Here is a 26502-nt window from a genome sequence, read left to right as displayed (position 1 = left end):
TACACTTCCAGATACTGATATGTTTGTGTCTTCCCTTTTGTGCTTGGTGCCTAGGATCAGTTGTATTACAAGTTACATTAGAACGTCCTGTGTGAACCCTACTCATTTCGACAAATTAAAGTTCTAAATTAGGTGAACGGTTAAGTAATTTTGTAATAGCCACGATCTGTTCATGTTTTACATTTAATTTAGATCAAGAGCCAAAATTCCAGCATGTTATGTGTATGTATACAGTACCATATACAGTATATTCTTTTTAAATTTGACTTCAGACACTGGTTGAAGTACAAGAGATGCATGTTTTTTATGCATTAGCACAGGCGTAATCCAGTTTTAATCTGAGTAATGTATTGTAAGTCTTAGGTAGGGACCACAAACAGTATGGTAACACCTTAAGTTTTCTTTTGATGAGAAATGTCTTTGTCAAGTCACCCAGGTCTACCTGTAGTCTGGAAAACAGGAAAGAAGGCAAAAGCAAGCAGGATTCTAGGAGCAAAAGCAATAACACAACAGCCAGTGACGGAATGCCAGATTTGCAGAAACGGCCAATCGGACTGGAAGCAGTCCAATTCAGAATTGGGCAAATTCTGTGAAAAACAAGAATGGCAAATGTATGGAACCTAATTTCTGACTGGCATGCATTTTCAACCTCAGTGAATTGCAGAAATTTAGATTTATTTCATTTGTGCTGGAGCTGAATAAAAATAAAAATAAATCAATCAGTGCAGCACTCCGCAAGACATCCAACAACATGCTGATTTAACATTTAATGAAAGGCAGGAAAATAGGCGTTTTCTTATTTCTGACAGTGTTTGAAACCATAGAGTGACACCAGGCAAAATTGCTTTTGCCTGTGTGATTCTTAACAACTGCTCCCTCAAAATGGTATTAAAACTCATTAGCTTACATTTAGCTGTTTTGTTTCTGTCATTTACATTTCTTTCTGCTTGTGAATATTTTTTTTTTAAATCAGTAGTAATGAAAATGTTGGGGTTTCCAAAAGATGCACCTTCAGTCAAGAGTTTCTAAAAAGATTTTTTTTTCTTTTTTTTTACACTTAGTACAAAATAAGACATTTCTACCCGTTAGTGCTTTGCTTAAAGATACTATAACATAAATAAACAATTTATTTTCAGTGTTCAAACAAACGGTTCCAGTGTGACTGGACAACTAACATTTTGCCATTCTCCAGTTCAAGGCAGAAGGCTTATAGACTATTTCCCATTCAGACAAATTTCAGCCTTCAGTGCTTCCAGAGGCACTAAACTAACGCAGCGTTCTTCACTTCGACATAGCTCAGAAAAGGTTCCAGTTTGTGCATTTAAGTCAATTTTTTCTCTCCCCAACAAACCTTAAGGACATTTGTTAGACTAGAAGATTGAGCATAACATTAGGGAATCATTACAGTTAGTTGCGCTATAAAATATGGAGTCATCGTCAAGTTGCTTTACTTCCTGGGAGTTGGAGTCACTTCCTGTTTCCTTTCCCACCTGGGTAAAGAACTACAAATACCAAAGCGCACTGTACGCTTCCCATCAAGCACTACCTGTATCCTACATCCTTAATTAAAGTCGGTTTGGACACATCAGTGCATAAAATACGTCATTCTTGAACTGGACTACCGCAGCCTTATTTGACTTTTTTTTCTGTAAATAGATGAATGTGCAAAATGTTGCCACAAACAGATGAAATGTTCTGTTCCACTCAGCGTCGTTTTCTCTTAGTCGCTCCAGAGTCGGTGCTTTTTTTTCTTCTGTTTTCGCTTTGTTGTTCTCTCCCCCCCCCCTCAGCCCCTTGCCCCCCCCCTCCCACCGGCCAATCAACTCCCACAGTCCTCTCCCCGCCCTCATTTGCAAGTAAAGACCTCCGTCCTCGTGCTGCACGTGTTACACTTGACGAAGCAGCACCACTGGAATTTGCAGCTGCACTTGGACACTTTGGTATACTGGTGCGTGTTGTAGCCCCGGCCGCAACACATCAGGTCGCAGCCATCCGTGTGCAGGGAGGTGCGGTTGCACAGCCTCCCCTGGGTGCCCGCGCTGCCGGTGGCGGTGTCCTCCTCGCAGTAGTTGGGCGACCGCTCGATGTACACCAGGTCCGTTTCCATGGGCTTGCGGTAGCTCTGTGTCTTCTTCACCTTCAGGAAGGTGGGCTGGCGGAGGCGGCTGGCCCGCACGACCTCCACGTGCACGGCCTCGTTGTACTTCTCCTTCAGGATGTAGCCGATCTCCCGGAACTTGGGGAGGGTCATCCAGCACGTCTTGGTGGTGCAGGATCCCGAGACGCCGTGGCACTTGCACTCCAGCTTCATCCTCTCCTCCAGGATCTGCAAGAGCAGAGAGGCATCAGACAAGACTGCTGTGTGAGGGCCACAGGGTGGCGTAGTGGTTAGGCGTCCAGAGTGGGGGTTCTTTAAGAAGGCCTGGCTAGCATATGAGCGCTCTGGAAACAAATCGAAAAGGTCTTGGGGATTTTCGTGAAAAAAATCAATTGTTCACGGGTTGGCAAGGTGGTTAGCATTGCTGCCTCATAACACTGGAGCCCTGGGTTCAGTTCTGAACCTAGGGTGCTATCTGTGTGGTGTTTGCACGTTCTCCCTGTGTGTGTGTGTGTGTGTGTGTGTGTGTGTTGGGGGTGGGGGTTCCTCTGGGTGTTCCTCCCATAGTCCAAAGTCATGCTGGTGGGTTAATTGGATTCTGGAAAAAAGTAGGCCTGGTGTGGGGGTGCTTCTGTGTGTATGTGTGCCCTGCGATGGATTGGCATCCCGTCTACGGTGTGTCTCCCCATGTGCTCATTGCTTGCTGAGAGAGGCTCTGTCTCCGCCATGACCCTGTACTGGATGACCCAGTAACAAGATGGATGGATGGGCTATTGTCCAACTTTTCTATGGTCATATTTCTTTCTATTGCTTCATGCTTTTAGGATCATAACTCAGCAGGGATACCATTATAATAAAGAGTGTGTCCTTATTTAGTTAGAAAATGGTTCAGGTGATTGAAATGTTAACTTCCACAGATTTCATAGAAGTAGCCAAATTATCACCTACACTGTGCATTGGTTTTCACAATATCTTTAGAGCTATCTCTAAATCATTCCTAAATATCTTTATTCCTAAAATATATTGGGATATCTCATTATATAGGACTCATTTTAAGGCGAAATTCATCTTAAAATGAAGAAGCAGGATTTTGGATTAATCTCCAAATAAATCTGAAATGTAGATATCCTAAAATAAACAGCCATCTCCAAGTAATTCCTTATTAGATCAAATGCCAGGCATTTGCATGGGAGGTTATTTCAGGATATTTCAAAGGGAATTTGAGACGTCTTAAAATGAATAGGAGATTGTATTATAATATTTTAAAATGGCTTAAAGTTTTCTGAAATTTCTTAAAGTTATCTGAAATTGTAATTGAAAGTGAATTAAAAGAGGTCTAGAAATCTCTAAAACATATCAGGATATCTTCAACAGAATTGCAGATGTCTCTCAATTGATTTGGATATTTGCAGTTGATTTAACAATACGTGTTAATGCATTAACTATGATTTGATTCAAGATGTACTGAAACGAAAATGTGACTTAATTTCAAGCATGGAATTTTACTTTGTATACTAGGCAATGGGACTGGGGATTGCAAACTATTGAATAAATAGCAGTATTAATACTTTAAACCTTATACAAAGAGAATCTTACAGATTAATTGCATGATATAAGCAAAAGTAATGGTGTAAGGTTTAAAATACTTTATTTTGTTTTTGCTTATTATGCATTGATGAGATGCTATTTGCAATGGCTGTTAAATTGATTTAATTTCCTTGAAAATGTTTTTTTCTTGAATGTAGCTTTATGTCTTCTGAATCTCAGGAACACTTGGTTCTTTACTATCCTATTCTGAAAACAGCGTATCATGTACAACACAAAAATAAGTAGCTATTATTTGTTGGAAGTTTTGAGTCCTGCCTGATGTATTTTAATTGAATATCTCAGACCTGGGATTTTAAGTTGAATTATAATGCAGCTCTGCATAACTTTTGCAAAAAGGGTATTTGATTGATTGTCGTGCAAGAACAGATTGAAAATGAGTTCTTGAGCTGAAGTGATTACTTTTAGATAGCACATCTCAGATCCAAAAACTGAAAAAAATGAAATACAATTAAAGCAAAGACTGACTAAAAAAGATTAAAAAAACAGTTGTAAGCACTTTTTTTTAAGGCTATCACTCAGCAATGAATTTCCAATATTAATATATGGTAGCCTAACAGTTTAACTATTTTCTGTGAAGTGGACAAAAAACCATATTCAAAATATTTGAGATTCCCGAAAAGATATTTATGCCAGCTTTATGTCATACACAGTAACAAATACATGCTTATTGGTCAAATTCAGGTCTGTAATTTTCCCTACCTTCCTAGAGGCCAAATCACTCATCCTGAAAAATAAATACATCTTAAATAACCATAAATGTATTTCATTATATCTAAACTATAAATAAATCTGTGACATAGTTTGTAGATATCCATCAAATATTCACATCTGGAATACAGGACATTTCAGACTGATTTTAAGTTTTAACAAAAGGCATGACTTATACAGTAGTGAAGACCAGTGCTGAGGCACATACAGTATAAAATATTTTTTTGCAGGGAATTAGCATAGAACTCGCGAGTTTTCATGAACTTCTTTGCTCTACAAGGTTTTAGGATAACCAATTATTATTTTTCTTTTGGCACATTCCAAAATCTGGAATTGCTAGGGATAATCCGGACCTTCTGACCATAAAAAGAAGGATGAAGTCTGTTTTCTCTTCCACAATAGGCACTGCTGTCAGGCAATGACATATTTCACACTGCAGGTCCCACTCTGCCCAGAACAAGACTACTGCTGAATGGTGGATCTCTGTCACACCTGTTGCACTCACTGTTCAGGTGAAGCGGTCTGTGGCTGAAGACTCAAATCAAGCACAACCAGCCAGGCAAAAAAAAACACAATCCAATGTCAAAGACCAGGAACAGGCCCAGGTGTCACGTATGCCCGAAAGGACGAACCGTGGAATGGCAGGAGAGCGATAACGACCCTATGGGTAGCGCTGAGACAGGGGTTAGCCCGGGCTCAGCTGTTCAGGAGATGCCGTAAAGAAGCCAATGCCCACAGGCCAAGGACAGGAATGACCTGGTGCTAGGCGGGTCTCAGGGCAACTGAACATCAATGCTGAGTGAGTGGCAGAGCAGAAGCAGGAAATAAATAGGCTACACAACAAGACACACCAGAAGGACATGATTAATCACAGAGAACTAGGAGCAGAAAGAAAATGGAGCGCCCTCTAGGTGTAGTGGGCGTGACACCAGGTCAAAACCTCTGGAATACCGTACCAAAGGAAAACTCACAACCGAATCCGACGAAGCCTAGGTCTAAGCGAGAAAAACAAGGTGCTGGTAAGATCTAAAAAAACGCAGTTAAAAAAATACAGTCAAAACATGGAATGTAAGAGCTAAGACGGAGACAGAGAATGCAGAGGTGGGTCTTAAATAGCCAGAGAAGATTAAAGATGAGTAGGTTGCCTTGACTGTCTTCCATAGCTTGTTGTTATGGTAACTGATTGGTTAACCAGATTAGCACTATTGGTGATGGTCCTGGTGTGATTACTATTTCAGACAGCTGGGTCGCCACAGAGTACCATTAAATTACTTAAGTACAACAAAGTTTTTCGTGGCAGAACGTATCGTTAGAGACACTTGTCAAAGCACCACTAAGTGTAATACTGTATGACAGAGGCAGGTGTGGTCCCTCTGTTCCAGATCATGCCCATTTGGAAACTGCAGTGGTTGAACGAGGAGAACCCGGGAGAATTGAGCCATTCCTATAGGGCCTGCAGGTGTACATGGATTACTTTCTATCCCACCTTTGTCATTGGCTAAAATTACTATAATTCCATGGAGTAATCAGTCCACAAAATTCATGGGTAGCTCAGCTCCTTTTTGGATTACTTTTGGATATTTTAGCGCCAAGAGTGGTTTAATCTAAATCTACATCAAAATGTGGGATACTGCAGCATTCGTCCCTCAGGCAAGACCAATCACTAGTGTCACATCAAGGAAATAAGTCAATTTAATTAATAGTTTTCATGCTGTTCCTGTCGCATTTAAACAGAAATACCACCATGTAGTGATTATGCCTGTTAATGTCTATACAGAATATGAGTTCAGTTTCTTGTGTAAGAATTTTAATTGTGTCAGCAAGAAAAGTTTCCAGTACCCTTATAATCTTGGCACCAAACACTGCCAGAAGTGGTCATGATTTTTTAAGAAAAGTTGTCCAATGTAATTGATGAATATAGTCCAACCATTCCATTTTTGTAAAGCCTTTGTTTTAAATACAAACGGAAACTCTCATTTGCCAAATGTCCAAAGAGCTGTAAGAGAAAACTAAAAATGCAGCAGAAAAAGCTGGCACCCTACTTTGGGTGTACTTAGAGGAAAAAAATTTCCCCCCAAAAAAGTTTTGCACAGACCACAGCCATTGACTAAATCTAAACCAATTGATAAATAGTTGGAAAAGTTTACTTATGTGGTGTCCAGTCTTTTGTCTGCTTCCAATTAGTTAAAAAATACAATGTCAATTTTCTAATTGAGTTCACTCACATCAAATGTACTTGTATCCTGTAGATGAAAGTTACAAATTGACTTCATATGTGTTTGAATGTTAATGTTGCACTTGTGGAATGGACTCTAGAATTTGTGCTCATTCTCAAAATATTATCTATACAGAACATCATGCAGCCACAGCCAAAAAAAAAACAAGCTTGGTCTTTAGAAATTTACTGGAACTACGTCTGTCCAATAAAATATGAAAGAAACACATTCTCCTTCTACCCACCTGTTATCAACAGTTTAAGAGTTTAAAATAACTCATCAATGGGCTTTAAGACCTACACTAGCTTTGAATGAAGTGAAGACAACATCCATTCAGTGTATTATGAAGTCCAATCAAATCACACTCTGAAATCTTTGCGACATTCGTAATCCTGACAAGAGATGCATTATAGAAATGCTTTCCAGAAGACATGATCTGTTGCAGAGGGTGAGATTTTAAATCCATTTAAGTCGCAAGTATATAAGGAAAGTGAAATCCGAAGGAAAGAAACAAGAGACCAATTACATGAAAACAAGTTTGCAAGCAACAGCAGGCCATTTGACCCATTTAACCTGTTTGTTACTGATTGTAAGTAACTTATCTAAGAACCTCATCCATCTGTTTCTTGAACGAAAATGGTCGGGTGGCTTGTTCCATACTCCTAAAGCTTATCACTTATCACTTATCACAGAAAAATAAAGTATGCAGATTTTAGACGTTGACGTTAATTGTTTTTAGTGGAATTGTATTAATTGGTCATTCCTGACTGAGCGACCCTGTCTGTTGCATGAGTGCTAAGACAGCTCATTGGTGAGAGAGTTGATCTGGCATTACGAGATCTAACCTATTGGAAGTCAAGCCTTCTGAAAATTAAGTAGTGTAGTGGGCGTGACACCAGGTCAAAACCTCTGGAATGCCGTACCAAAGGAAAACTCACAACTGAATCTGCCGAAGCCGAAGTCTAAGCGAGAAAAACGAGGTGCTGGGAAGATCTAAAAAAACGCAGTCAAACAAATACAGTCAAAACATGGAATGTAAGAGCTAAGACGGAGACAGAGAATGCAGAGGTGGGTCTTAAATAGCCGGAGAAGATTAAAGATGAGTAGGTTGCCTTGACTGTCTTCCATAGCTTGTTGTTATGGTAACTGATTGGTTAACCAGATTAGCACTATTGGTGATGGTCCTGGTGTGATTACTATTTCACAGCTGGGTCGCCACAGTCATTCCTGACTGAGCGACCCTGTCTGTTGCATGAGTGCTAAGACAGCTCATTGGTGAGAGAGTTGATCTGGCATTACGAGATCTAACCTATTGGAAGTCAAGCCTTCTGAAAATTAAGGAAGAAAAATGCACAAAGTAGCAAGTATGCCATAAATATTACACAATATTTCATAAAATAGAAATTTTCAAACAGCCACATAAACTTGATCTCTCATCAATACAATTATGGTTCCAAACATATTGTCCAGGTTTTAACAATTATTTAATCAAGGTTTAATTGAATTAACTAGTAAATGAACAAAGTCATAGTTCTCTTTAGTTTTACCCATAAATCCATATATGCTAAATCACACCTGAAGAAGCCTTCACAGCCGTAACGTTGTGTTTTCGCTCTTCAGCATGGAATAAACCTGTTTCTTTGCAGACTCTGCATGCTGACGCAGCTACCCACCTGAACATATATGCTAAATGCAGTTAAGTGCGTCTTCTCACTTAATCACTTTTATTCACAGAGCACACTTGTCTAACACGCCACGACTTACAGATTTAAATCACCTGGCCTAAAATATTGCACTGTCAAATGTCAATACACCCAAACATACCAGTACTGTGCAACCTGTTTGACAAACTCAGTTGTCTTTACTCAAGAAAATCTTTTGGACCAGCTCATCTTCCTTTCTTAGGAGTTTGATATTCTCACAGGTGATTACTGCTGGAGCAACACCAGGAGGAAGCTCAGCTCGATCAGGGTTGTTGGAGAGCTGCGTGTATCCAGTTTTCTTTCTGCCAGTTGTGTGGTAATTGACATCTGACAAACAATGATGACAATCTTGGGGAACCTACCCTGCTGTTTGTTTTTGAAGACTTCGCTTAGAGGGAAGAAATACAAAGGAGAAAGGACCCCTGACAAAAGCACTGGTACTATATAAAACCTAGATTAATATTAACTCCCAAGCCTGTGCCCTTCTTCAACTGCTGTCAAGTCAATATAATAATAATAATAATAATAATAATAATTACTTACACTTTTATAGCACTTTTCTGACACTCCACTCAAAGCGCATTACAGGTAATTGGGACTCCCCTCCAGCAGCATCCACCTGGATGATGCAATGGCAGCCATAGTGCGCCAGAACGGTCACCACACATCAGCTATCAGTGGGGAGGAGAGCAAGCTAATGAAGCCAATTCATAGAGGGGGATTATTAGGAGGCCAGGATTGGTAAGGGCCAATGGGAAATTTTGCCAGGACGCCGGAGTAAAACCCCTACTCTTTTCAAGAAATGCCCTGGGATTTTTAATGACCACAGACAGTCAGGACCTCAGTTTTACATCTCGTCTGAAGAATGGCACCTGTTTACAGTATAGTGTCCCCGTCACTATACTGGGGCATTAGGACACACATGGACCACAGGGTGAGCAACCCCCGCTGGCCCCACTAACACCTCTTCCAGCAGCAACCTTAGTTTTTCCCAGGAGGTCCTCCATCCAGGTACTGACCAGGCTCACACCTGCTGAGCTTCAGTGGGGCTGCCAGTTGTGAGTTGCAGTGTGATATGGCTGCTGGCTAATATAATGGTTACCTTGTTGATTTCACATAAAAGAAGGAGCCCCACAATCATATTCCATTTCTATAATACACTACATAATTTAATTGAAGGGACAGGCAAATGTCCAACTGGCTGGCGGTCCACTGCTTTGTTTTTGCATCACACATGATAAAACCTCAGTTATTAATTAGATCCATTTGTCACACCACAGCTCCACCGACAAAGATTGTTTCTTCATGGGCTGTGTTATTTTGTTTTCTGTGATGACTAATATTACAAACAAACAAAGCCAACAGGAGCTATGCCAACGAAAAAAAAATTCTAGCGGGCACGATGTCAACTGGCGGTGTGTTTTCGCTGCACATGTGATAAAGAAGTAACTAAAAACGAAGCAAGCTGTTGTAATCGCAACTGTTGCTTCTCTGCTTGAGATTTTACACAGTCACCGTTTGGAGACAGAGAACAGCCCCATGTCAGTGATACAGAGCACATTAATTGGAGGTGTTAAGGGGGAAGGAGGGGGTACTACAGTTGACCAAGGTCAGATGGTGCAAGAAAACTACATTTTTGCATCCAAGAAACCTACTGTAAGTGTAGTCTTTTTTCAGAAGAAAAAACTATTTGAATCTACATCAGCATGACTTACGAATGCAATATGGTAGTGTTCCCCAGCCAATGCAATGAAACAGGGCCCAAATTGCATTAGATAAGCGTCTCCATGCATAAACCTCACAAGCCAACGGACATGCACAGCTAGTAACTGTATTGAGGTTTTTGCAATTTCTTACTCTGAATTTCTGACATGGCCATCAGGTTTTTAGTCTACAAGATTTATTGGAAGAGTTAACATTACACTTGGACGGTTGTAATCAACCTCTGATGGAAAATAACTGTATTCATTTGATGTTACTGGGGTACATTTTAAAGTATATGCTGATTTGTGTTTCTACTATTGCATCCACCAGCAAAAAGGACTCGAATTGATCACATGTTGCACTGGAAGGTAGCAATGTCACGGTCAGTTTTTCTAAAGACAGAGAAGTAGGCAATAAATCCAATTTATTATCAGCCCATTAAAAATACTGTATCTCTACATTGAGCCATTGCTATCAGACACAGAAGTCAGCACATTAATGGGTCTCCCACTTTACCAGAGTTGCAATTTTTTATTCTGCTTGCGAATGTTGATGCGATTTTGTTTCTAAAGATGCTAAAGATGTTCAGTTTTTGTCTGTTTTTGTGAAAGTGGATGGTGAGGAAGGGTGGGAAGTGAACTTCTTTGCATTCAAAAAGTGCCCCGGCCTTTGAGAGAGCATTTGAAATTCCACCTCCCGTCTAAAAACACAGGCAGACAGAAAAACATGTTCATTCATCGGTATTCGGCGCCACAGATGCATAAGAAATCGAGCATTGCTTTGCCTTTGTTATCATTGCTTTTGATCAGTTTTGGTTACCTTTCTTCCTGCCTCATTGTTATGTAGGTTCATCAGCCTCCTTGCGTTTTTTTTGATCTCGCGGGCATCTACGAACCTTCGGGAGAACTCAATGCCATATTTGATGTCTGCTGAGCAACCGCCCCATTTCCAGCCCTCTTCCTGGTTGTAGTAGCCTTGCTTCTCCCGGTCGCAGCCGCAGTTGCTGAGGTTGCCCTGACTGCAGGCCGCGGTCACAGCATGGGCTACTCCTGCTGCTGTGATCGCGTACGTGAATGCGGCCTCCCGGCTACCTGGGGAAGAGAACAGATTCCTTCTTAGAGAGCAAACCTATATCCATCCATCCGCCTGTTTTCTAGCTGAGGATGATAATAATCAGTATCATCCCTTATGAAGCACTTTCCTAGACACTCCACTCAAAGAGCTTTACAGGTAATGGGGAATCCCACTACTGCCACCAATGTGTAGCCCCACCTGGATGATGCGACGGCAGCCAGAGTGCGCCAGCACGCTCACCACACACCAGCTCTCAGTGGGGAGGAGAACTCATGACGTAACTCATCGAGATGGTGATTATTAGGAGGCCATGATTGGTCAAGTCCAAGCAGAAATTTGGCCAGGAAACATAAGTCAACACCCTTTCTAATTTCAAGAAAGGCCCTGGGTTTTTTAATTACCAGGGAGGTCAGGACCTCAGTTTTATATCAATACAGGGACACACGCGGGGGAGCCAGAGCCTATCCCAGCAAGCACTGGGGGTTGGAAGGTGGGATACACTCTGGACGCAGGACATCGCAGGACACAGACACACACACTCACAGCAGGGTGATTTTCTCAGAACCCAATTGACCTACAATTATGTGTTTGGTCTCTGGGGGAATAAACTGGAGCACCCGGAGGAAATCCACGCCAACACAGGTAGAACATACAAACTCCATGCAGATCACACCTCAAGACAAAGAATTGAACCCAGGGCCCCAGCATTACAAGACAGCAATAAGAACCATGGTGGTATTGGTCAGCCCATGAACAATCTATTTTTAAAGAAAAGCTCTGTGTTTTATATTTTGTTTGGCAGCTATGCATTTAGAACACCTCTTAAAGAACCAAATCTTTGCGCGCTATTGCTACCTGCTAATATAATACTTCACTGGAAAACCTATAGAGCATTTGAGTGCCTTACAAGCGACAATACTATGTGATGTATAAAATGTTTCTCAGAAATGTGCCTGATCCTAAAGTAGCCAGTCCCTATGTTATAAATAGCATATATGTATAACAGAGGTCTAGAGGTCTATAAAACAGCACCGAAGTGAGGAGGCTAAACACTAACATTTCACAATTGTAAAAGTGGATGAAAAAGATGGCCAAAATGAGCAGCTATTTGCATGTTTTCCTAAGTGCTCAAAACCATAAATCAACTTATCTCTTCTTATTTTAACATTCACTCTTATGCAAATAGTATATTTCTTTCCAAAGCAAGTACATTTCTTTCTCAAAGCAAAAAAAAAGGACGTTGCCTACTGTGCAAGTTACAAAACATAATGCAACATTGTTGGGTGCCTGGAGCTGCTGTTCCATTAGGAAACCTCTCAATACATGACACAGATCCTTTTAGTCCAAATGGAGAGCCATTTAATTTAGCTGAGTCACATAGTCAGAATACAGAGCTCAAATGAAACACAACACGCCTACAGGCAGCTATTTCTATATGACTTCAAATGGCTAATCTCATCAGTAGTGCACCCATGGCTCTTGAAATGCACCTTATGTACTAAGCAATTCTAAAACATCATATTTTAGCGTGCTAAAACTTTATATACTGTCTATAACTAAACGAGAACTATAAAAACTCGGCTTTTGACTTATGCTGGTGCATTGCATAAATCAGTCAGTGAAACAGATTGAGCTATGTTTGTGTTTATTGTTTTCAGATTTCAAAACTGTAGTCCCTATCTGAAATGGGTTGGTTTTTTCGGTTTCCATTTCACGTGACATCTGCTGATCTGTCTGGAATATCTAAACTGTGGGTATTTCTGTTCATGTATACATGCTGCCTTCACATGGTGACAATGGAGAGTTGCCAGAATCAGATTATCAGTCATATACAGTATAGCAAACATGTATCCACACTATACTGTATATACGCCACATGCATACAACCTACCATACATCCTACTGAAACTGATACTTAAGTAACGTGAGTGTGGAAAACTAAGAACCCAATACCCATGGTGGGCGCTGGCAAGCAATGGGCACAGGGCAGGATACACCCTGGAAAGGATGCCAGCCCATCACAGGGCAATCAAAGACACAAACAAATATACACTCACACCAGGGACAATTGTCCCAGAAGCCAATTAATCTACCAGTATGTCTTTGGACTGTGAGAGGAAACTGGAGCACCTGGAGGAAACACAGAGGAACATGTGGAGAACATACAAACTAATAAGATCACTTTATTAGCCATATAATATTTCTTGCATTAGGAATTTGTCTTTTCACATACCCCAGCTTGCTTTCCATGTGACACACAGATAGAGAAGCTGGGGGTCAGAGCGTAGGGTCAGCCATTGTATAGCACCCCTGGACCAGTTGGCGTTAAGGGCCTTGCTCAGGAGCCCAACAGAGCAGGATTCCTCTGTTGGCCACAGGATTTGGACTGGTAACCTTCCAACCACAGGCGCAGATCCTTAGCCACAGTGCCACTGCTCCACCCAGCTCCTCGCAGGAATTTAACCCAGGGCCACAGTACTGAGAGGCAGCAATACTAATCTCCACAGCACTGGACTGCCCACTGAGAGGCTTAGTAAACCAATAGTCTCCTTAGCTTCTCCGAGAAACGTGGTCTTGCCTTGGGATGTTCTGGTGGCAGTTTCCTTCTAGGTGCTGTCCAAAGTGCTGAATTCTTCCTCAGTGCACCTTACAGATTGGAGAGCATGCTTGATGCTGTAGCTGCCTCCCTATTACTGAGCGCAGATCTGCCCCAAAAGACACTGCTTAGCAATTCTGCAGATGGTCAAAGAAGGGGGAAAAGAAGAAGTTTGCTCCAGCAATTCTGCTTTCATTTAAAATTGCTACCACTTTACTAGTCAGTCCACAAATAAACAAATCAGCTCGTTTGCCTCTTAATTTGAATTACTGTAGCCCTCATCAGTTTTAGGAATGAATAAGGACATTTCACTCTTTTAGGGGGGACCGTTGCAGTCATTTTCCTGGACAAAGAAATCCAGAGAGTGGTGAGCTAAATTGGAACAGTTTTTTTTTTGTTCACTATAACATATAATGTTACTATAGATTTGTTTACATATGGAGAGACTAGAAAAGCGGTAACGAAAGCAGAATTGCTGGAACAAACTTCTCCTTTTCTCCCGGGCAGTTATGGTGGCTCTGTGGCTAAGGATCTGCGCTTGTGGCTGGAAAGTTGCTGGTTCAAATCCTGTGGCTGGCAAAGGAATCCTACTCTATTGGGCCCCTGACAAAGGCCCTTAACCCCAGCTGCTCCAGGGGTGTCGTATAAATGGCTGACCCTGTACTCTGACCCCCAGCTTCTCTCCCTGCTTGTGTATCTCATAGAAAGCAAGCTGGGGTCTGTGAAAACACAAATTCCTAATGCAAGGAATTGTATATGGCAAATAAAGTGATCTTATTCTTATGTTATTTTATTTCTTTTTTATACTCCAACGTTGTGGTGAATTACAGTGAGAGCTGGTAGTCCAAACTGGAGTTTAGCCTAGGTATGCCTGATTCCCAGTCTGCTGGTGACTGAGTCATTGTCATCAGTTACTTTGGCCACAATGCAGTAACGTAGCTAACTAACAGAAGTCTTCAGCAACCTTCGGTGAACAAAACACTGCATTCATGCATGGGAATAAGTCAAACTGGTGCCAGAGTTGGTCTCTTTTCAACAGAAAACCCGTACGTACAGATGTATTCATTTTGGGATAAAAATAAGTCTTGAGAAAGTTTTTGCACTTTTAGCAAATGCATATGCTTATTTTCCTCTCTGGGCAAACTGCAAGAAAACTATCGATTGCATATTAAATTAGCAGTTTCCCCATCTCTTTCCCCACAGGGAATATTTGGGCCTGTTGAGCTTGGACAGAAAAAAAAAGCCCCACACAGGGAAAGAAAATTCAGTTAAATCTGGGTTTATATTTGGGTATAGTCAGATTACAAAATGCCAGTGTTATTCAATCAGAAATGGCAACCTTTTATATTAAGGGCTCTGCCTTACTGGGCGTACTGTATTATGTTACAATACTGTTGAATGCTAATGTCTGCAGCATGATAATGCCACTTGTTGCACTGCCACTTTTGAGAGGCAGTGGTTGGTGGCTTAAAAGGCCGAAAACCTGAGAAGGCCAGCCCAGAGCCTTGATTCAGATCCAAAGGAACCACCCTGGGATATCCTTGAAAACTGCCAGTGGAAAAATTGGACTGACCAAAAACCTCAGTGAACTTGGAAAAGTCCTGAGAGAAGAATAGAATAATGTTAAACCAGATGTTTAATAGAGTTTAGTGGCAAGTGTCTGTGACAGGGTCCAAGAAGGGAAATTTAAGATACCCAGCTATCCACAGAACAGGTACAGCTGGGACAGTATTGGTGAGAGCTTTACTGCACTTATACAGCGTGCTGCTCAGAATTTCTGCCTCTGGAGGCGCCTGGATTTAAGAGTAATTTCAGTTCTCATACCCAGGCTGTCTACACCTTCTTTTCATCGGCATATTTCTGTATAAGTGGTCAAACCGGTAAGGATATTGGCAGAGTGTGGTCCTTACGGGTTTGCCGTACTGCACAGATGACGCAGTACATGAATATGTAAATAGTATATATATAGAGTAGTAGATTGAGGGGCAGCTGGCTAGGCAATGACTGAGTTAGTGTTGTAAGAGTTAAAGAACACTGTGTTAATAAAGTGCACGTTCATCACTACAGAGCTGTGTGGTTAATGACCGCTGATAATAACACCAATAGATAATATAACAAAACCCTCCTGTTTAATTTTGTAGCTCTTACTATAGAGCAGTGCCTTGTTGCAGATATAAGTATGCTATAAAACCAATTTTGCACTGCAGCACTGCCTAATGCAATTTTGTTGCAATCATTGCAAGATAGAACTGGAGCTAGGAAAAATACAATTAATATGTGCATTTCGAAGAACAAATCATTGGACCTGCAGTTCGCTTTTAATGTACAGTATTTGTGCATAGGGGTTAAGCAGGCCCCTGCAAATTGATTTCAAACTTCAGTTTTTTTTATGCAATCCTGTTTCTGGTCGCATTTCTCTCTGCACTCATTGGACTTAGCAGCAAAAAAAGTCTGCGTTTTGATTTTTTTTTTAATAAAAAAAGAAAGCTTCACTGAGTCACTCAGCTGAAAAATGATTTATTCGGAGCTCTGGGGAGGACAGATCCAGACCGGAATCGGGATGGGATCGTTGCCAGACCTCAGAGAGCATACCGAGCCCAGCAGGGCAATTCAGTGTCCTTTCTGTACATGCAAAAAGCTTGTAAAAATAAAAAAAAAGATGACTGCTGGAAAAAAAAGCCATTTAGCCATCTGTGCCTCTGAAATCCTAAAAGAGATGTGGAGGGATGTCGCATAAACAGATGGTAGATGTGTCTTTTTTTTTCCCAAAACCCGTTCATCAGTAGACCAGCAAAACATGCTAAAAATGAAAGGGTATCCTAGTCCTTCACAAGCTGTTAGGAACCACTGATTCCATAGTTTGACTCATGGAAGCCGAAATGCTTGGGTGAGTTGACCATGAACAAGATCTTGCAGAAATATTCCAAGACATAACTGCTTTTGATTGAAGTGTGAGATCCAGCTAGAAAGAACGGCTTGTTTAAAATACAGTGTGCTGGCCCATACTTACTGTGCACTGCCTCTGGGCCAGGGATGTGAAGTATGCTACATCAGACCCAGTTCGTCACAAGTCCATCAATTTCCTAGCACTTTCATCCAATTTTTTGGGTTGTGGGTTGGGGGGGTGACATGTGGACTTCACGCAGATAGCACTCCCAAGAATTGAACCCAAGGCCCTAGCACTGAGAGGCATTCCATGTCAACCATTCTGCCACTGTACTGTCCACTTTGCAAGTCACTATTTAAAAACTGAATATGTGATACGTATGATGAATTATGCGAATTGGGTTTCATCACGGACTAGTAGAATGATTTTAGAAAGATAAAAGTATTTCTGACCTTTTCACCCAATCCAGGATCGCAGGGGAGCCTTAACTAGCAAGCAACGGGCGCAAGGCAGGACACACCCTGGATGAGACGCCAGTCCATCGCAGGGCATAGTGGTTAATACTGGGCTCAATTCCAGCGTGTTGCATTTTGTCAATTTATTCTTTTTCTTTTACTTTAAATGTGATTTTATTTCTCCTCATTATTATAATATTTAATTATAAAGAAAACTTATTCCGCAAGAACCCAAAGCACATCATTGCACAGTTTGAAGGTAACCTACTCTACCCAGGGCACAAAACTTTCCCAGCAGACAATATGTTACTGTAAATCTGAGCAAAAAGATTTTGGTCCTAGAGAAGTAGTGTTTAGTTGCTTAACATTTGTTTTGTTTATGGCTTTTATCCTAAATGGGGATGTCCGTGTTTGTTGTCAGTTGAAATAGCCATATGGAGCAGTGAAGTTTAAATATTTTATATCTGCGCCAAGATTCCTGGTAAAACAGGCATTCTTTCCCAGAGCTGACAAACAGACATAACCAAATGATATGCAGAACTTAAGGGATTCGTAACAGAGGTAAAATACTATAATACAAGAAACAGAATACTACAAGGTGTCTGATGTAAAAATAAGCACAAAAGTAATGTATGCAACCGTTTTTTTTTAATTTTTAATTTTATCCAATTTTACAGATTTCTTTGTGTCTCAACTCAAGCGCTACAGTTACTTACAAGAGGGTGTGATCTGTGCATCCGTTTGAGGCAGCCAATGGTGCAAAATTGGTCTCAAATTCAGTCCAGTCACAGTTTGCTAGTAAGTCCAACACAAAATGTCTTAAATTTGCTAGTTAAGGCCAGATTGCCAGATTTTGTATTTTGTATTCGATATTTAGCTCCGGTTTCAATTCCTGTGGTGCCACGTGTGTGGCAGACAGTATGTGTGGAGTTTGCATGTTTGTGTGGGTTTGCTCCAGATGCTCTGGTTTCCTCCTACAGTCCAAACACCTGCTGAAAGGTTAATTGGCTTCTAGGCAAACTGTCTCCGTGTGAGTGCGTGTATTTGTGTCTGTGTGTGCCTTACGATGGACTGGAGCCCTGACCAGGGTGTACTCTGCTTGCCAGGATAGTCTCCACAATGCACGAATGGATGGAATTACGAGATTTGTTTGGAGCAATGCAAAAAAATCAGTTATAACTTAGAGCACATTCAGAAAATGGACTGACAGAGCGCCTCATAGATGATAAATTATATGTTCACACTCTTATGGCATCCCATGTAAATTGCAGGGCTTCCCAGTAGCTCAGGCCGTGAAGGTACCCATTTGGAATGCAGGTTGAGCCCTGTAATTGCAACTTTACTGGTTTCAGTCTCCACTATGTCATTAGCTGACTTTGACCAGGAATTCGTTGTGTGGATGATCATGATTGGTGCTGACAGGGATGTGTATCAAGGTGCTCACAGCCTGCTACACAGTAGTAGTCCTTCTGACTACCTGACCACCTGTTACACTCATGCCTATACAGTATATAAGGCTCTTCATGGCTTGGCACCTCAGTACCTATCTGATTATTTTTTTCCTACTCCCAACCTCGCAACCTTTGTTCATCTGATTCTGGTTTCCTAAGAGTGGCCACACACTCTGTGGGTCACAGGGCCTTCTCTTGCTGCACCCCAAAGCTCTGGAATTCTGTCCCCAGGAATATCAGAGAGACACCTTCCTTGAGTCCTTTCAAATCCATATTTAAAATCATCTTCAGAAAGGCTTTTTATTTCATTGATGTCTCTGTCTGCTCGTTTGCATCTCTACTGCATTATAAACCCTTTGGTTTCTTAACTTTCAGCTAATTTTGTTACCTCTTATCTTTGTGACTGTTTTCATTGAAATAATTTACATTTCCTGTAAAGTGCTTTGAGATTATTTTATATAGTACTGTTAAACTCAAATTTATTATTATGATTTTTTCACAAAGTGTCACTTCTCCCATCAGTACTGTTGGAACTTTTCTTATCAGCTTATATTCCATCTCTTTTTTGACTCTTACTCCAATTGTGTGAACAAAAACATCCATCAAAAGGCTCACAACAGCTTTTCAGTGACTGTCGGTCAGTGTGCTTGTTTGTTTGTTTGTTTGTTTGTTTGTTTGTTTGTTTGTTTGTTTGTTTGTTTGTTTGTTTTTAAAACTTCATACAGTTGTATGAATTGTACTTTGGAAACATAATTCACTTTGAGAGAGCTCAATCTGAGATTTTGACTTATTACCCAAATGTTTAGAAGTGTGCTACGGCATCTGTTGGCTTTTATCCCATTGTAAAGCTTTCGTTTAACTTAACTGATGAAAAATAAGTGGCCTTATTTAGGCTTGCAAAGTACTTTTCCAGGGCTTTTTAAACTTGATCAGTTCAAAGACAAATGGTACAGTAGCTATACAACTCTTGAAGAGCCTGGAGAAAAGTAAAGAGGCAATCTTCCACTGTTCTTCTAGTGTAAATGCTGTTGAACATCTTCCAAAATATCCTTTTGAGCTGAGGATGCGTTCTGTCACAGCCAGAATGTTTGTTAGCATGAAAAGGAAATGTGCACTGGACGAACAAAAATGATTCAGAAACACAAGTGTAAAATGCATCTGAAGAATTCAAGTCATGTTTCTAGCTGACTTTGGACTGTATTTCTCAAGAGGCAGTGTACTAATTGAACAATGTTGCAGTTATTTAGCCAAGCAAATCATATATTTTTAAACCATTTAGCAGCAATGTCACTGAGAGAGATTCACTGCTCTTCCATTTGGCTATAGCTCTCCTGTCAGTTGCTATAGGGTTTGCAGAGTAAGCATGCACAGAATGAGGAACTATCCACATCTAAATTAAGTAATCAAGAGAAAGAATATGCTGGAAACAAAAAATACTCATAAAGAGAGTGGAGACTGGACTAGGTATAATGCACAGTTCATAATGTTTCTCTCTCTTGTGCTGCACATTTGGATATTCTCAGGCTTTAAAAAGACCGCAGAAAACAAATGCAATCCTTTTCTCTTTATGTCAAAATATGATTTTGCAACATCAGTGGTGAGTGGATTACTTTAAGTGTACCAGTGCTGACCTTTACATCTTGTTTTATTTCTTTTCCTTCATATTTTTGTATTGTTTTATAAGTTGTGTTACAGTACAGATAAAGTACTCTTTGTAATTGAGGAATACACTTGGGTCGGTACCCACATTGCTTAGCTAACATTTTCACTCCTTCTCTTTTATGCTTAATTGAGCTACACAACTAATTTTATACACATAATTCAATTATACAATTAATTCATTTGGTATCTTTGGTAGAATATTTTTACCTTACAGTCAATTACAACCTGATTCTTCAACTATATTCATGCTAGCTTTATCCTAAACTAGGTTCACAAATTCTCCCAGCGTTCAGTGATCAATTAATTTATTTCTTAATTGTTTTATCCATTTCCAAAATACTGCATTTGATACTTTGCCTGGAATGCATTGTCCTGAATACCTCTTTCCCTATTCCTGATTTCTTTTAAAAAAAGCTTTTAAAAAAGAATCTCTTTCAGAGCTGTACTGTATAATTGTAGGGGATATCAGTTTCTAAAGAAAAGCAATACAAAGCACTCCAATAATGTTTTGCTCAATTGAGTGCTCCTATTCCACTATTGTTTGTTATGTGTATGGTCCTGCAGAGGAATTTCATCCTCCTGAAAAGACAGAAATATTTTTGATTTCATACAATGACAGGAAACCTACTTTCAAGGAATGTGACATAATATGACAGATTACTACCAGCTGTTTTTGCAGTCTGTTCAACACAAAGGCGATTTGAAGCTGGGGGGGGTGCTTTTAACGGAAAAGAACAGAGTAGAATATTTACTTGCGTTCATCAGTACGACAAAAAAAAGCCGCTTGGGCTCTTTGTTAATTCACTGACTTCAGAGCCCACTGCGCTGGTTAGGAGAAGCCAGAACTTTTCTCCCTTGCAGAAGATATCCATAATGACAGTTCTGATGCAAGTACTGTAAATGGTAATTACATGTCACCTTTTCACAATCTGAGGAAGCATGACCATTTGTATAGAATTCTAATCCAGTTTTGCCTACATAAAATGAAAGGCAGCAACCGTAAACAGATTATTCATCCTTTAAAAGCTCTATAACCCTGAAAGACATTTCTAAAATATATCCATGTATTACCACGTATGAGGAAGAATTGACTGGTAAATATGTATAAACAGTATATATGTCTTCTTAGCTCAACATAACTTTTTTCTTCAGTATATTTATTTTAAACGTTTTTAAACTGTCCCACAAAGATAATCTTTAAGATGCGAAATGGCACGCAGAGCGACTTTGCTTATGTCTTTAAGGCCGCAGGGCCCAGATTTTCAAAAGGCTGACTAATTTCCAGTCTACTACTGTTTTCACTGTCGTTTCATGCCCCGTTGCTATGAACATATACTTGGGACAAATTACAGACCAGGTTGTGGTACATGAGGTTTGCAGCTAGAGAAATTAGCCCAGCCATGCTCCTGTTCAATAAAGCAATATTGTTTTAGCAGAACTGCAAGTATGGCATTCACATATACTGAACTTTTAATGAGGTGGGCAAACTTCTAACCATGCATTTTATAGGTGAAAACAAAGGCTTCGGGGCTTTGTAAAAATAAAAACTGTTTGAAACTTGACAGGAAATGAAAATGTACTGTATGGCAGAGTAGTACACAAGGTGTTTGGAGGGCAGATGCAGTCTGTTACAGGACTACCCTACTTAGACTTATTGTTAAACTTGTGATTACTTGTAGTTAACTGTGTAATTATTCCTTCTCCATAGTCCTCTTCAAAATAAAGTTGCAGTGCTTGTTTAGCTGTGCCTGAATTAGTCTATTTCATAATGATGTACGTGCAGAATATCCATTCATTTATTTTCCAATATTTATCCAATACGGAGTCACAGGGGTGCCGGAGGCTATCCCAATAAATAATGGGTACAAGGTGATAGACACTCCAATCCATCGCAGGGCACACACACTCACACCAGGGCCAATTTTTCCCAGAAGCTTATTAACCTACCAGCATGACTTTGGACTGTGGGAAGAAACCAGAGCACCTGGAGGAAACCCACAGGGACACGCGGAGAACATACAGTACAAACTCCACACCAATAGCACATAAGTATGAAGAGCATGCAAGTCACATTTTCTCAACATTTTTCCTTAGCATAACTTTTTTCTTCAATATATTTATTTCAGTCATTCTTAAAGAGTTCCAAAAAGGAAATCTTTAAGATGTGAAATGGCATTCACTCCCACAGTGGGTCTCAGCAGTGTGAGGCAGCAGTACTAACCATAATACCGGGCCCCCTCAGGTGCAGACTAGTTGAAGCATTTATACAGTTACAGCAATAGGTGACTAGGTGAGTGCCTCTAAGAGTCTAGATATAGTGTGTAACACCTGGCAGTGTCAACATTTCCAGCTTCAAAGCAAAAGGGGATGTTTGCTGAGATGTAGGGGAGCCTCAGACCTTGTGATCAAATAAATCATAGTCTACCTTAGTTAATTAAGTTCTGTGTAAATGATAAAGTGTCAATCAACAGTCCAGAAAGACACTTTATCATTTATACGATCAAGTCGGTACAGAGAAATCAAAGAAGGAAAAATGGTCAGACCACGAGAGAGAGAGCAGATGGGAGGAGAACAACTTGAAGAGTGGGCCAGGCGAGAGTCCCTTCTTCAAAATCACCCCAAAATTCCCAATTGGAGCAAAGTGTTTTAGCTTTGCTAAAGAGAGCCTGCTATTCTGTGTTTTTAGGGAACTTGGATTTCCCGAGTTAAAAATGGCCATTCCTGCTTGGTTTGTGCATTTTTAGAATAGGGAGATAGGCTCCCATTTATTTTATAGCATCCAGGTTTGCAGCAAGAGAGATTTAACTGCAGGTTGTGCTGCATTTAGTTTGGAAGGCAGTTTATCCCTTATTTTGGCCTCTGTAGGCATTATTTAAGAGTCGAATACTTGCTTGCAGTCTGGGGTTTTCTGGGTGGTCTAGATGTACTGTAGGTCTCTGAAACGCCTTGTCTGTAAACTTGTACATTGAGAAACTTGAGTGTCATATGTTTATGTTGTGTGTAGTGTAGTTGTACGTTGAAGTAGTAAGCTGTGCCAGAGAACACAGAATTCACATTCCTCTAATTATACCAACTGCCAGGGTATATTCTTGGAGAAATCCTTCCAAGTTGGGAATATGATTATTTGCTATAGTTATTGACTTAGCCCATCTATCAGTTCCGGTTATTCACCATTTTCATAACCCTCATTTGTAAGAATACTAATATCAATGCATATATACTGTAGTACTGTATGCACTGCTGTATAAAGATTTAGCAGATGTTTTTTGAAATATCAGAAACTCAGAACTCATTAAACCGTTAGTGATTCGAGATGCGTCGATCATTCTAGAAAAAGAAACGAGCCAACTGTGTTTGAAGGGAACTCATTCTAATTCAGTCCTTACAAACACGTGTCCACATACAGATTATGGGAGAAACAGGGCACATTGCTACTAACTCAGGGCTGCTCCTGTTTGGCATTATATACAGTCAGAAAAGCTTTGCAGTTTGAAATCTGAATTTTGATTTGAGTGGCAATATCACTAGCGTCAGCTTTCGCTGATTAGGTGAAAAACAGGAAGAAATACCTGTTATAGTGTCTTTAAGTATAACTGAACTAAGCATGTTCTGCATAGTATTGCAAAATTTAAACAAACAATTGCTAATTGGGTATTCTGTATTTACAAATTGAGTGAATGACATTGTGGGGGGAAAAGACCTTTTGAATCGGACCACATCTGCAAATGTAGGTGAAGACTTTTTTGAATTGCAGAGGCGTGTCCTGTTGTACACCCAGATATAATGCAGCTATCTAGTTCTCTCACTTTACTGTACTCCAGCAGCATGGTAGTTTTCTGTCTGTCTCTAACAAGCCACAAAGCTACTACATGCTGGGGTTTTCCTCTGCTCTCGTGCACGTTCTGTGCTGTGGGCACATGATCTCCTCACAGCCATCTGTCTATTTTCATCCAGCATGCTATTGGTCTGCATCCTGGTCTAGGGTCACTGAAATGATGACTGTATGACTGAAAGGGTTGTTTTGACTTGAGTTTTTTTTTTCAACTTTGATTTTCTTCCTGCATTTTACTCATCATTTTTGTTTACGATTATAAATTTAGCTTGCATTTTGATTTCCCCCAAAAAGGAAAATGTGACATGAGCTTGGCTCTCATGCACATGCCAGTGTGCTAATAATCTAATGAGTTACAGCTACTGTGCTACTATGGTTCTGAAATTCCCTAATACTGTATGCATACTGTATATAAAAAGAAAACGTTATTGATTTTCCTAGAACCTCCTCATTGGGAGAAACCTTCTTTTACAAACCCTGTTCTATGTCATCAAAGTTCATGCATTCTTCAGACTACAGGACTCTGTCCCTAGTCATTGCAGCTGTACAGTAGAGTTTTCCAGTTGCCCAGATATCAAAATGTTGTTTTGCTACAACATACAGTAGCGCTCTCAAAAAAATCAGAAAACCACGGCCGCTCTTTATCATGTCCAAATTGTTGTTTCTGTCTGCTCACATGCAGAAAAATAAATTCCAGTACAAAAATTGGTAGGGCTTGTGAGGTTGCTTTCTGCAATAGTACAAGACTTGTGCTTTTCTATAGTACAAGAGTTGCAAAACGAATAATATGTAATTGAATAATATATACAGTGTTACCATGAATGTGTAAGAGTAATATGTGTTTTGCTGATTTTGTTGGTTTTAACTGGGCTGCACTGGTGCAAATTACAATCAATTTTGTTGACTTATATTGAATTGAAAATATTTTTTTTACAATACAATTAGAAAATGCAGTACCTTATACGTGTAAAACCTGCAGTAACCTTCCATTATGATTTCTGAAGTGCTTGTGCAGGATTTATGTGGGAATCCATTGGGACATTAGTTCCAAAAGTCTGTAGATATTTTGTTTTGCAGGCTACTGAGTTTTAGCTGTATGGGTAAGAGAATCTTTTGCTTTCTACCAGAAAAGGACTGAAACTTAAAATAACATAAAATAACTGAAAGTGTAATTTTGGATTAGAAAATTATAAGCTTTAACAAGCAAAACAATTTAGATCGCCAATGTTTCTAAATCAATTCTATTGTTTTTTGTTTTTTTTTTCTAAACTTGCCACGTACAATCTGGGCTACGTCTTGTGATCTAAAGCCTGTTTAAAACATTAAATGAATTGGATTTGAATAGGGCTGCCACCATGAACCAGAAGTCACTGTAAGACAGTTATTGTTGGACTTTACTGTAAACATTGTCGACAGTACGACCGACTGATTACAACCAGCATTGTGAGTAACAGACTAAAGTAAGAGTAAGAAAGAAACATTAGAGACAAGCTTAAGAGTCACTCTTGTTGAGTCATAGGGGAAACCCAGAGGTTGTTATAAATAGATAGAAAATAGCTGCCACATTGCAAAAAAAAGTCTTTTGCAGCCACGTAATGTGAATTTTATCTTTCCAATTATAAGTAGTATTCCAGTTGCATGACATCTCTCAGCCAGTGGGTGAATTGAGGTGGAGAAGCCTCTGCACAGTGTTTGAGAATTAAATTATTTGGCCAGCATGGTAAAATGTTTTAATGATCCCCTTTCGCGGCCTGTCACTGTCACTGTCACTGCTGGTTATGGATGCGATAATGTGTTTTTGCCTTTATAATGGAGTTTATAACGAACATTCGGGAGAGATGACTACAACCAAGTTCAGTCAGACTCAGGCGTCAATAATTTGCAATCACTGCTGACATAATTTCCTCTCCTAAAACGCTATAATTACTGTATGTGATTCCTCTTTTCTCCCTCGCATTGCTGTACGTCTATTTGTATCCCACTTCCACCCCATCTCCACGTCTACAGCTGCCCCTTGGTCACCCCTCTGTCCACAGGGGGGTCCCAGCCTCCTTGTCCCCCTGGCCAGGAGGTCGGCCCTCAGCCAAAAGCGTTCAGACAAATTCTGACTAAACACTCCATAATCATTTAAGTACACTTAATTCTTGGGTGTTGCTATTCCTAGTGAATATGGATTGGGAAGCAGTTTCAAACCAATACCAATACCAATACCGTATCTCGGGTATTTTCACACCAGTTCTACAGATTTATGAATCATCCTCATATCCAGAAAATGAATCAAATCAAAGAAGTGTAGTCGATAAGAGGAATAAGGGTCTTGATTTTGTACCATTATCTCAAGGCAATAAAACAGTCAACTGCTAAAACCAATGGGAAACCAAATCTTAAACCAAAATGGTTTAATTAAAACAGCTTTTACAGCATTAATCGAAAAATCTGGGTTTTGTGGGGTGATAAAAAAAATGCTAAAGTGCCAAAAGTGTTATATTTACAAGCTCACATTAGAAA

At 40.1% G+C, this 26502-nt stretch overlaps 1 protein-coding gene across 3 annotated transcripts in view; it reads right to left on the bottom strand.

Annotated features, from left to right (window-relative positions):
- Window positions 1-664: 664 nt before the first annotated feature.
- wnt7bb (wingless-type MMTV integration site family, member 7Bb) overlaps window positions 665-26502 on the bottom strand; it is a 70136-nt gene continuing 44298 nt past the window's right edge. For all 3 annotated transcript variants that reach the window (XM_006633811.3, XM_069192041.1, XM_006633810.3), the window contains exons 3-4: window positions 10857-11128; window positions 665-2326 (exon numbers count right to left, since the gene is read on the bottom strand). In XM_006633811.3, coding sequence (XP_006633874.1) covers window positions 1847-2326; window positions 10857-11128 — 752 coding nt within the window. In that variant the 3' untranslated portion in view covers window positions 665-1846. The remainder of the gene's footprint in view (window positions 2327-10856; window positions 11129-26502) is intronic.

Source organism: Lepisosteus oculatus, chromosome 7 (assembly GCF_040954835.1).
Source record: "Lepisosteus oculatus isolate fLepOcu1 chromosome 7, fLepOcu1.hap2, whole genome shotgun sequence".
In the NCBI taxonomy this organism is placed as follows: domain Eukaryota; kingdom Metazoa; phylum Chordata; class Actinopteri; order Semionotiformes; family Lepisosteidae; genus Lepisosteus; species Lepisosteus oculatus.
The sequence above is the reverse complement of the archived record's forward strand: the minus strand, read 5'-3'. Positions and strand labels throughout refer to the sequence as shown.